General features: G+C 40.7%; 1 protein-coding gene across 1 annotated transcript in view; it reads right to left on the minus strand.

Moving 5' to 3' along the window:
• The window catches only part of LOC140733433 (CUB and sushi domain-containing protein 1-like), a 2013313-nt gene that overhangs the window by 232872 nt on the left and 1766906 nt on the right, over positions 1 to 13535 (minus strand). The window contains exon 42 of the mRNA XM_073056756.1: positions 720 to 908. Within this exon, the coding sequence (XP_072912857.1) occupies positions 720 to 908 (189 nt within the window). The remainder of the gene's footprint in view (positions 1 to 719; positions 909 to 13535) is intronic.

Here is a 13535-nt window from a genome sequence, read left to right on the forward strand (position 1 = left end):
AAAAATAAATGTGCTACGTTTTCTAAAATTGTCTCCTTCTACCTTCGGCCACGAACTTACTAATCACCCTTTGTATAGCAAAGCAGGAATGGCTGGAATTTCTGCAAAAAATGAGGGAATTGCAAGACAGATATATTCCAAATAAGAAGAAATTGTCAAAGGGAAGAAGGACACTACCCTGGCTGACAAGTGAAGTCAGAGCCAAAGTAAAAGCAAAAGAGAGGGCATATAAGCAAGCCAGAGCTAGTGGGAAGATGGAGGATTGGGGAGCTTTTAAAAATTTGCAGAAGGAAACTAAGGTCATTGAGAAGGAAAAGATGAATTATGAGAGGAAGCTGCTGACTAATATCAAAGAAGATACTAAAAGCTTTTTTAAGTATATAAAGGGTAAAAGAGAGTTGAGGATAGATATAGGACCAATAGAACATTTCGCTGGAGTTATTGTAATGAGAGACACAGAGACACATTGATACTGCATCACTTCCTTCCTGATTTCAGTGGGACTGACAGTCTATGATCAGGGTGGGTGGGATCATTTATGATACTGCTGGCCTTTCACCGGCACACAAGAACTCTAGAGCGTAAGCAGACTTAAAACATGTTAAGCTGTTGTCTCCTTTCCTTGGTGTAGTTCTTGTGTGGCAAGAGAAAAAGCCTGAGAAGTTGAGACAAAACAGTGCAAGGGATATGAAAGGAAAGAGAACAAACCAAGGAAGTACCTTCACATCGTGGAAATGGATGGCTCCAGTCCCTTTTGATTCCATGATGGCATGTGAGAACGCGTTGTCCAACCAGCACGTAACCTGGGTAACATTCGAATGAGATAGACTGCCCAACACTATAACCAGAATTGATGACAAAGCCATTTTGAAATGGTGTAGGATCAGGACAATTCTGAAGTTCATAAGCTACAAGAAAATAAAATAAGATGATTAATATCATGCACTATGGAGATAATTATCTTGTTGTGAGACACAAAAACCTTTGGATATTAAGGATATATTCATAACATAGTGTCAAGCGCGAGCAGTACCGTATCATATAAGTTATCACAACGCTTTACATCGCCAGCAGCCCAGGTTGTAAAGAGTTGTCTGTAAGGAGTTAGTACATTCTCATTGTGACCACATGGGTTTCCTCCTACCTCGCAAAGTTTAGTAGGTTAATTGGTCACATTGGTATTATTGGGTAGTGAGGCCTCCTTGGGCTGGGAGGGCCTACTAATGTGCTGTATCTCTAAATAAAAGATAAAGTCTTTATGATTCAAGCTACTTCTCCTGGATTATAAAAATACGAGTCATATTGTGATTTTTAAATGGTTGCAAAGGTGTAATATTTGACCTGATGCCTTATCAAACATTTCATGGGACATAATACACCAAGGATGCTTGTACCTCATATCCTCAGTGGTTTTCATTAGATATTTCAGCAGTGGCAGGCATGAGTCTGACCAATGAAAGACTGCTCTTCATGGATGCAAATAGGTAACATTGGAACAGACAGACCAGACCAATGAGGGGATAATGTGAACAATACCATACAAAATGTTGGAGGAACTCTGCAGATCAGGCAGCATCTAGGTAGGAGAATAGTCAGTTTATGTTTTAGGCTGAGATATCTATCAGGTTCTGATGAATGGTCTTGGCTTGAACCACTGACTGTTTATTCTTCTCCAGAGATGCTGCCTGACTTACCGAGCATAAAACTTGTAAGTAATTGTTCAGTAATATTAATCCTCTTACCAATAAGACTCTGTTGCGAGTAATTAACATTTTTCAAAGACAAATTGTCCTCATGATAGGAGAATGTTCATCAACCAGTTCATTAGTCACAGAGCCATGGTACATGGCAGCAGACCCTTTGGCCCAACCTGCCCAGTGAGCTAGTCCCAATTGCCCACATTTGGCCCCCAGCCCTCTAAACATCTCCTATCCACCTACTTACTAGATGTCTTTTAAATATTGCTAATGTGCCTGCCTTAACCATTATATCTGGCAGTTCATTCCAAATAAGTGTGAAGAAGCTACCCCTTTCTAAACCACACACACAAAATGCTGGTACTGAACCCGAGTTCAGTACCTGAGTCCTGACAAAGGGTCTCGGCCCGAAACGTCGACAGTGCTTCTCCTTATAGATGCTGCCTGGCCTGTTGTGTTCTACCAGCATTTTGTGTGTGTTGTTTGAATTTCCAGCATCTGCAGATTTCCTCGTGTTTGCCCTTTTTAAACCTCTCATTTCTGATCTTACACCTATGCCTCTCTTGTTTTTTGCAACCTGTCTCTGAGACAAAGAAAATAGTCTTTTTTTCAATTATGGCTTATGACAATTTTATTGTCTTGCTGCAATGTAGCAGTGTCGAAAATAGGCTCAGAGAAAAGAGGGATTTGAGGCAATCATTAACAGTGTTGCCTTTGTAAGGTTTATGTAGCTGGTAGCTCATTTGGATTGGCAGTGGGCAAAAGTAAGACATGCATTCTAAACAACTGTTGGATATGGTACTGGGATTGGTTTATTATTGTCACATGTTCCAAGATACAGTGAAAAGCTGAGTTGCCTACTGTTCATACAAACCAGATCATTACACAAGTGCATTGAGTTAGAACAACATAAAACAACAATAGAATAAGGTGCAACAGCTACAGAGAAAGTGCAATGCAAGGAGACAGTAGGATGCAAATAAGGTAGGAGCTGTCCCCCATGCCCCTTTTAAATCGTTGACTATTGATCTTACACCTATGCCTGTATGATTTTTTTACAATCCTACTATGAGAAAATAAAGAAAAACAGGTCTTTTTTTGTTTAGGGCACATGGTGATATAGATGGAAAGAATCAAGAAGATGCAACATCATAACAAGATAGATTTTGTGCAGAAGTGTTCATTTGTACCCTGCTGGAATACAGAACTACGAAGTCAAGCAGAGTCCAGGGTTTACCTCCAGAAGAAACTTCCTCTGACTTCAGTGAGGGAGGCACACATCCTGGAACAAATCCTCCCTGACCCATTATTCTTGGACTATCTTTCTCCTTTCTCCCCTCTCCTGGCACTATCTCTAACCCACATGTACTGTTTATACACAGAGTGAGATGAACCTTTCGTGGAGTCAAGTTTCAGTGCCTATGTACATCATGTACCACATGAAATGTGTGTGCTGTAACATCTTCAGTTTACACGGACAATGGTAAACTTACATGTTAGAGTTTAGTGGATTGTTGTTAGCCAGTAACCATTCATGGATATACAACAGTTCACTTTAGTCTGTAATTTGTGGTTAGGGTCAGAAGTACAAACAGACATGGGATTCCTCTTGCAGGACTCCCTAAAGGTTAACTTGCAGATTGTGCTGGTGGTTAGGAAGGTAAATATAATGTTAACATTCATTTTGAGAAGACTAGAATATAAAAGCAAGGATGTAATTCTGAGGCTTTATAAAGCATTGGTCAGATTTTGGGCCCCTTAACTAAGAAAGGATGTGCCGGAATTGGAGAGGGCCCAGAGGAGGTTTAGGAGAGTGATCCCAGGAATGAAAAGGTCAATGTATGAGTAAGTATTTGAATGCTCTGGGCCTATACTTGCTGGAGTTTAGAAGAATGATGGGGGATCCTATTGAAAACTATCAAATATTGAAAGGCCTAGATAGAGTGGATATGGACAGGATGTTTCCTATAGTGGGAGATCAAAGGGCACAGCCTTAGAATAGAAGGGTGTCCCTTAGAACAGAGATGAGGAGGAATTTCTTTAGCCACAGGGTGGAGAATGTCTGGAAGTCATTGCCACAAATGTCTGTGGAGCTCAAGTCATGAGGTATATTTAAAGAGATGGTTGATAGGCTCTTGATTAGTAAAGGTGTCAAAGATTTCAGGGAGAAGGCAGGAGGGTGGGGTTAAAAGGGATAATAAATCAGGAAAATGTGATGGGCTGATTGGCCTAATTCAGATTCTATATCTTATGATCTTATGTACCAGTTCCAGACTTTCTCTGTCTGTACAAACCTCACAGAGTCCAGCTTTATCTCTCTGCTGCAAGATTATCCCCTTGTTTTTCCCTACGGTACTACAGAACCACATCACGGTTCTCTACCACAGCTGACAAGAAAAGAAAGTGAGAGAGAAAAGAACTTTAAACTGAGGTGTTTAAGGTGACTTCTCCTCTCTAACAAAGTTATGTGGAGTACACAATAGGTTTGACAGCTTTTGCCTGAGTGATGCAATTAAGGTAGGTTGCTGAAGCTTTAAAATTCAATTTTCTGGGCAGACGGGGCTCGTCAGCCATGTTTGTCAGCTCATCTAGAAGAAGAAAAACTCTGATCGCAAACCTCCACTGTGTCGTGTCTATACCCACTCATGGTTAAGGCTTCAGGAGAAAATCACAAAGCAGAATCCAGAGTTGGTGCCCCAAAGGCTGTCTTCCAACACCGACTGGCAACTCTTAAGTCGCCGCTGGTGCCAAACTGTATTGGCCTCTGCTGATCGTTTGAATTCACCAGCTGCAAAGAGAAGGGGAGCCTGCTGCAGATGCAACATGCTGCTCTCCATATTGTATAGCCCTGGCTTGCATATTGACTCGCACATCGTCTCTGGCAGCTAGGATGCAACATCCATGGTTGATCCCGACCACTGGAGAACCATCGGATGATGCAATTCCCAAAATGGATCTGATGAACCTCAGTTACTGACAAAGAAAAACCAGATGATTAAACCAAAATACATTCCTGTAATGGAACTACTTCAACATGAGAAAAGGAAGAGAAAGAATAGGATGTTAATATAGAACATTTCCCTTGATGCACATCAGTCAGAGAGTGGGAGTTATTGATTTTCATGGGGGTGCACTAGTCAGAACCTACCACGATGAATCCATCTCCTTCATCTAAATCAAAACAGGAATAGGTATTCCTGCAATGTTTGTGTTCCATACAGCTTTTGTACTTATTAATTCACTGCTGAAAAAATACTGAATTCTGGGCACTGCTGCATTTTAAGTTAATGTTTCCTTTATACAAATATACAAAACTCAAAAGGAAACTAAACATATAAAGGATTGATTAAAGCTATAAGCTGTAAGAGCAAAATTATGCCATTCAGTCCATCATGTCTGCTTCACCATTCTACCATGGTTGATTTATTATTCCTCTCAGTCCTATTCCCCTGTCTTCTCCCCCTCATCTTTATCATTCTTCTTAATCAAGAACACATCAACCTGCATTTTAAATATACCCAATGATTTGTTCACCAGAAAGCTCTCCTGAGCAATGAATTCAAGAGATTCACCACACTCTGACTAAATAATTCCCTCACATCCCTGTACTAAAGGGATTTCCTTCTATTTTGAGATTCTGCCCTTTGATCCTAGACTTCCCCATGAAAGGAAATACCACTTCCATATCCACTCTATCTAACACTTTCATTATTTGAAAAGATAAATAGATAAAGTTGTTAAGCAAATGATGCTGAGTGATCTAAACACAAAAAAACATAAAGAGGGAGAGATTATGCTAAATTTATATAGAAGAATTTTGTCAACTATAGTAAGTGTATCATAATTACAAATTTTATTTATTTAGAGATACAACACTGTAACAAGCCCTTCTTGCTCAACTACACACTTGTAACCGATTAGCCTACTAACCTGTATATCTTTGGAGTGTGGAAAGAAACCAGGGCAGCCAGAGGAAACCCATGAATAAGCTCTTTACAAACAGTGGTGGGAATTCAACATGGCTCACTGATGTTACAACAGCTAAATGCTACGTTAACGTGCCCCCTCAAAGGTCCATCAGATTACTAATTCAGATATAGTAGGATTGAAGTTAACAACAGCACCAGGAGAAACTAGACTTCCAGCCTATAAAGTTGGAAATATCTCTTCCACAGTACGTTATTTTGTGAGAGAATGAACACTGAGAGTGAAGCAACTTCACTCACCTCAACACTGAACTGATTCCACAATCTGCAGACTCACTTTCAAGGACTCTATAACTTCCTCAGTTTTATTTCGAAGTTACCAAATATATATATATCACTATAAATAACTCTGAGATTCATTTTCTTGGGGACATACACAGTAAGTCCAAGGAACATAATAGGATCAATGAAAGATTGCACCCAACAGAACAAATAACCAACCAATATGCAAAAGACAACAAACTGTGCAAATACAAAAGAAATAATAATAATAATAATAATAATAAATAAATAAATAAGCAAGCAATAAATATCGAGAACATGAGATGAAGTGTCCTTGAAAGTGAGTTCATAGGTTGTGGGAACAGTTCAGTAATGGAGTGAATGACGTTGAGTGAAGTTATTCCCTCTGGTTCAAGAGCATGATGGTTGAGGGGTAATAATTATTCCTGAACCTGGTGGTTTGGGTCCTGGTGGCAGCAGTAAAAAGAGAGCATGGCTTGGGTGGTGGGGGTCCTTGATGGTGGATGCTGCTTTCCTGCAACAATGCTCAGCGTGGATGTGCTCAATAGTGGAGAGGGCTTTACCCGTGATGGACTGCGCTGTATCTGTTACTTTTTGTAGGATTTCAAGGGCATTCGTGTTCCCATACCAGACTGTGATGCAAGTAGTCAATATACTCTCCACCACACATCTATAGAAGTTTGTCAATGTTTTGGATGTCATGCTGAATTTCACAAACTTCTAAGGAAGTAGAGATGCTCCTGTGCTTTCTTCCTAATTGCACTCATGCACTGGGACCAGGACAGATCCTCTTAAATGATGACATTGAGTAATTTAAAGTTGTTGACCCTCTCCACCTCTAATTCCCTGATGAGGACCAATGAGGACTGGCTTATCATCCTCCAGTTTCTTCCTCCTGAATGTAATAATCAGTCAGATCTTTGGTCTTACTGACATTGACTGACAAGTTGCTGTGGCACCACTCAGCCATATTTCCAATCTCCCTCCAATATGCTGACTCATCACTAACTTTGATTCAGCCAACAACAGTGCTGTCATCAGCAAACTTAAATATAGCATGGAGCTTATTTATATATTTATTAACTTTTTTTGTATTTGCACTGGTTGTTTGTCAGCCATTGTGTGTAGTTTTTCATTGATTCTATACTGTTTCCTTGTTCTACTGTGAATGCCTGATAGAAAATGAATCTCAGTGTATTATATGGTGAAATCTATACACTAAGATAAAAAAATTACTTTGAATTTTGACACCAAGACAGGGGAAATCTAGGCATCATTTAGCTGAGAAAAAGAAATTGCAGATACGTGTTAGAGTTAAGGGAATAAAAACCTGAAGACATTTTTCTTTTAAACATCCAACTCAGCTTTTATCACACAATGGGAGAAAAAGTGATCACGAAAGTCTTCTAACTGGCAAGGGAATCCTCTTTCTATCCCTTATCTTGCCACTCCCATTGCCACTCATATTTTCTATATTACCGGTGGCAAGTCCTTTCCATAAGATGGTGGCACATTCGATTGTAGCGGCTTCTATAGGGTCAACCAAATGTGTTATTATCATTTTAAATATATTTCTTATGATCACAAGACCCTGCTGGACATTAATAACTTTAAGTGAGTTGCTCATTGATGCACCATCAATAACTCTCAGAGATGGGAGGCGAATGATAGGCTTTTATTAGCAGCAAAAAGGAGCACGGCATCTCGGAGACTGAGGGAGGAGCAGTGCCTCCAACCGCCTTTATACAGGGGTCTGTGGGAGAAGCCACAGGAGCAGTCAGCAGAGGGGCGTGTCCAGACAGGTATACATAGTCTACCACACACGTCCATGCTGGATGACTGTGGGAGGAGCAGTGACACAATCACCTTTATCCAGGGGTGTGTGGGAGGAGCCAGCAGAGGGGCGTGTCCAGACAGGTATACATAATTTACCACACATGTCCATGCCGGATGACTGCCCTGGACAGTGGGAGGAGCAGTGACACAATCACCTTTATACAGGGGTCTGTGGGAGGAGCCACAGGAGAAGTCAGCAGAGGGGCGTGTCCAGACAGGTATACATAGTCTACTACAGTCAGCAGAGGGGCATGCCCAGACAGGTATACATAGTTCACCACGCTCATTGGTGGAGAAACTGAAGGAGCTGGAGCTTGTGCGGATCGTGCTGCTGTCTGCAACAGAGAGGCATCGGAGGAGTCGGTGCATGAAGGTGGTGTGCAGTCGAACAGCGAGTGATCGTCCTAGTCACGTTTCTTGTGATGGCAAACACTGTTGGACATGGTTAATGTGAAATGCTGCAAGTCCAATTCACTGACTGATTGGTGGACAGCAGGGGAAGATGGCAAAGGGGCTGCGTTACTGCCTGCGTACAGCCACCAGAAGAGAGGCTTTGGAGTTAGTGCTCTCTACCAGAGACAATGTGGTATGGCATCATGCTGGAACTGTGCTGCCCCTCTCCCCCAATGTTCACTTGGCAGAGGACAAGCTGTATTGTGTTCAACTGAAGATTTCTGCAATGTCCACGGACTCAGGGTCTGGGTCGATATTTTTTAGTGTGTCTGTATTTCACTGATATCTTATATGTGCAATATGTGACTTGTGCTGTGCGTGACTGTTGGTACAGTGTTTTGCACCTTGGCCCTGGAGTAACTGCTTTGTTAGGCTGTATTAATTGTGTTCATATATGGTTGATTGGCAATTAAACTTGAGCTTGAAATGCGAGCCAGAAATATCCTGGTAATAATGCCATGCATAATGCGGAGTCATTACTTTATCCAAGGAGACAGTTCAAAGTTCAAATCAAATTCACTAGCAAAATACATATTCTATATGTCACTATACTATTCACTGGACTCATTTCTTGCAGGCATTTACAGTAGAACAAATTGATGTGGTGAAATCAATGCAAAACTATACACAAAGTTAAAAACCAATTTGCAAAAGACAAACTGTGCAAATATATAAAAAAGTCTAACAATAATAAAGAAAGAAAGAAGGAAAAAATAGGTAACATTAAAAACATGAGTTATAGGGTCTTTGAACATGACTCCATAAGGTTGTGGAATCAGCTAAGTGTTGTGATGAATGAAGTTATCAACTCTGGTTCAACAACCTGATGGTTGAAGGGTAATAAGTGTTCCTGAATCTGGAGATGTGGGATCTGTGGCTCCTGTACCTCCTTCCCAATGGCAGGAGTACCAGGTGGGACTCAACAGAATAACAGCTCAGCATGGACTAGATGGGCTGAAGGGCATGCTTCTGTGCTGTTGTGCTCTTTGAACCTAAGACGGGAAAATAGGCAAAATCCACTGGCAGATTAAGAGACCTAACATTGAAAAATACATTGAAAAGCTTGTAAGCCATCAGAAAGATAAGGACAAGGGACTAAAGGTCCATGGAAAAGACATTATTGACAACTACAGTTCATGGTCCCAGAATTCATTCCATTCTTATCATAGGTAACAATGTAAAAGTAATGATTGCAGGTTAGGCAAACTTCTCTATGAGCCTTTAATATCTGAAGGAGAAGTGAGTTACTGTGAAAAATGAAAAGAATTTGGCAGTAGGTCTTACTAGATCATTCTTCAAATGAGTCACATTAACCCAATGGGCCAGACAGTTTCTTTCTCCATTGTCCCTTGAGTCAGAGAAGAGGAGCTATGAATACGATAAGCTTTATTTGCCGCAAGAACATTGAAGTGTGCCATTTGCATCAAGTTAAATGTGCTGTGCAGCCGGCAAGTGTCACCATGCTTCTGATGCTAACGCAGCACTAGCCCTGAGCGTACATCTTTTGGAATGTACAAAGGATTGAGAGTCATTGAATGGTTTATTGTACATAATTTTATTTTTGAATGAAGTATATTCTGTTTAATAAAAAAAAAATTCCTTACAGACAATGGCAGCAACCAAACCCCAATCTTATAGCTGGTACTGTAAATCATTGCACTAACTGCTAAGCTTCTGTGCCACTTCTGATCCAGCTCAGTCTCAATATAAATGAAAGCTAAATAACTCCCATCTGTTACTACATTCAAGAGATTCTGAAAACGCTTGAAATCCAGAGCAACACAGACAAAATACTGAAGGATCTCAGCATGTCAGGCAGCATCTATGGAGGAGAATAAACAGTTGACGTTTCAGGCTAAGACCCTTCATTGATCTGAAATGTCAACTGTTCATCTCTCTCCATAGATGCTGTCTGACTTGTTGAGTTCTTCCAGCATTTTGTGTGTGTTGCTCTGGATTTCAAGCATTTACAGAATCTCTTGTGTTTACATTCATGGACAATTCCTTTTGGTTTAGGCTTTTGGCATCTTCTACTCCCTCTCTCTGATTAATAAGTTTCACTATATTTCCTTCTCCTAGATTCAATAGGATAATTTAAAATACAATTGCCTGGTTTTACTGTTTTTATTTATTTAGAGATTATTTAGTCTAGCCCAACAAACCGCACTGCCTAGCAACAGACTGATTTTAACAAGACAATTTACAATGACCAATTACCTATTGACTGGTAGGTTAGCCCAGTGGGAGGAAACCAGAGCACTCGGAGGAAACCCATGCACAGACAGGAAAGCAACATACAAGCTTCCTTACAGAGGACACTGGAACTGAAATCTAAACTATGATGTCCCAAGCTGTAATAGTATCACTGTACCCTCTACATTACTGTGGTGCCTCACGGTATGATATCTATTCTTATACCTTGCTTTCACCACAATGGATTTCTGATTATACCAATTATCAACATTATTACTCTTCTTTTACCAGCAGAACTGGAGAAAAAAAGCTGAGGAGTAGATTTGAAAGATGGGGGGAGGAGACAGAGAAACACCAGGCGATAAGTAAAACTTGGAGTGGGAGAGGTGAAGCAAAAGCTGGAAATTGATTGGGGAAACAGACAGAAGGCCATGAAAGAAAGAAAACGGGGGGGGGGGGGAGAGCAACAGAGAAAAGCGATGGGCGGGCAAGGAGATAACGTGAGAGAGGCTTAAGGGGATGGGAAATGGTGAACGTGGGGTGGGGGGGGAGGCATTACCAGATCTTGAGAAATCGATGTTCATGCCATTAGGTTGAAGTTGTTGTTCCTCCAAGCTAACTGTGGCCTAATCCTGACAGTGGAGAAGGCCATGGTTGAACATATCAGAATGGGAATGGGAAATGGAATTAAAATGGGTGGCCACTGGGAGATCCTGTATGTTCTGGCAGATGGAGCAATAACTCTTGGTGAAACGGTCTCACCGATATACAAGAGGCCACACTGGGAGCACCGAACACAGTATGCGACCCCAAGAGACTCACAGGTGAAGTGTCACCTCACCTGGAAGGACTATTTAGGCCCCTGGATGGTGGTGAGGGTGGAGGTGTAGGGGCAGGTGTTGCACTTGTTCTGCTTGCAAGGATAAGTGCCAAGAGGGAGATCAGTGAGGAAGGATAAATGGACAATGGAGTTGCATAGGCAGCAATCCCTGCAGAAATCAGAAGATGGTGGGGAGGGAAAGATGTGTTTGGTGGTGGGATCCATTTGGAGGTGGCGGAAGTTTCGGAGAATTAGGTGCTGAACGCAGAGGCTGGTGGGGTGGTAGATGTGGACTCTATGTGCTTCAATGTGCATGTGACAAATAAAACTGATCTAATCTTTAATAAATTGTCTGAAAGTATTTTATTGCCACTATCATTCTCAAGTTCAAGTTATTGTCATTCAACAATACACATGTATACCAGCAAAAGAAACACATTCCTCTGGACCATGGTGCAGAACAAGGTACTGTAGATAAAACTCACACACATAATACATAATGTACTATTAACACCAGTACATTAACAAATAATGAGGTGCATTTACGACACATGTTAGAAAGCAGATTCTACTGGCAATTCATGTATGATGAGGCTTGGATGGTGAGATCAGGAGTCTTATGGTCTTGGGGAAGAAACTGTTTCTCATCTTAACAGATCATGCCTTAATGCTATGGTTACTCCAGCCTATTGTAGGGGGATCAAGGAAATTGTTAGATAGGTTCTTATTACTAATATCAAGCAAGAAATATGGTAGCTGACTTGCACAAAGGAGTCTACCACTAGGATCATCAGACAATGGTCAGATAATATGTTTTTAACCATGTTGAATGATAGTTAATTGTTGGCAATCCTGATGAGAACTCTCAACCTCTTTGTTATAAAATTGCCTTGAGGACAGGACAACCACCAAAGAAAATCAACAGGGCTCCAGACTCAAAAGAACAACAACACTTTTCCAGTGATGACAGTTACCTCACTATTGCTTGGGGAGATCAGTATTGTCATTTATGTTTGGAGTTCAATTTACACCCATGAACACCTGATTTGGAAGCTGCCAAATAACATGAAATTTCTCTTCTTAGCGCTCCAGAAGTTTTCATTGGTTGCTTATTATTTAGAGTTGCTTATTAGTTAGCAGTCATTTTGAGAAGACTTGAACATAAAAGCAAAGATGTAATGCTGAGGCTTTACCAGGCATTGATCAGACTGCACCTGGAGTATTGTGAGCAGTTTTGGGCCCCATATCTAAGTAAGGATGTGCTGGCAGTGGAGAGAGTCCAGAGGAGGTTCACAAGGATTGTCCTATAAATGAAATGTTTAATGTACGAGGAACATTTGATGGTTCTGGGCTGGTACCCACAGAATTTAGAAGAATGAGGGGGAATCTCATTGAAACCAATCAAATATTGAAAGGCCTAGATAGAGTTGATGTGGAAAGGATGTTTCCTATAGAAGGGGAGTCTAGGACTAGAGGGTGCAGCCTCATAACACAAGGATGTCCCTTTAGAACAGGGATGAGGAGGAATGTCTTTAGCCAGAGGGTGATGAGTCTGTGGAAGTCATTGGTACAGACATTGTGGAAGCCAACTCATTGGTTACAGTCAATGCTTAGGTTGATAGGTTTTTAATTAGTAAGAGTGTCAAAAGTTATGGGGAGAAGGTAAGAGAATAGAATTGAAAGGGATAATAAATCAACCGTGATGGAATGGCTGAACAGACTTGATGGGCTAAATGGCCTAATTATATTCCTATGTCTTATGGTCTTATTGAAAATCACAGTTTGTCATACCTTTTATATATTTATCAGTTTTATTTTAATAAAATCTGTGGAGGTCATGAATCCTTCCAAATAACCTCTCAGAGATTTGTAATTTGGAAGTATGTTTTTTTTATTTACTCTACTTTTGCAGAATAAATAGTGATGTTAAAATTTCTATCAAGTTTATCGGAGTGCCTTTAAGGAGTTCTTGCTGTGAGTTTATTTCACTTTTATTGTAATAGTTAGCATAACACTTTACAGTGCCAGTGATCATCATTTGGGGTTCAATTCCTACTGCAGCATATGAGAGGGTTCTATGTTCTATCCTTGACCACAGGGCTTTCTTCCTGATGCTTCAGTTTTCATCCATATTCTAAAGGTGTACAAGGTTAGGGTTAGTAAGTTGTGGGAATGCCATGTTGGCGCTGGGAGCATGGTGACATCTGTCAACAGCACATTCATGCCACAAGCAATGCATCTCACTATGTTTCAAAGTATATGTGACAAATAAAGCAAATCTTTAAATTAAAAAAAGCAAACAAGCTG

The sequence above is a fragment of the Hemitrygon akajei genome, chromosome 9 (assembly GCF_048418815.1).
Source record: "Hemitrygon akajei chromosome 9, sHemAka1.3, whole genome shotgun sequence".
Classification (NCBI taxonomy): domain Eukaryota; kingdom Metazoa; phylum Chordata; class Chondrichthyes; order Myliobatiformes; family Dasyatidae; genus Hemitrygon; species Hemitrygon akajei.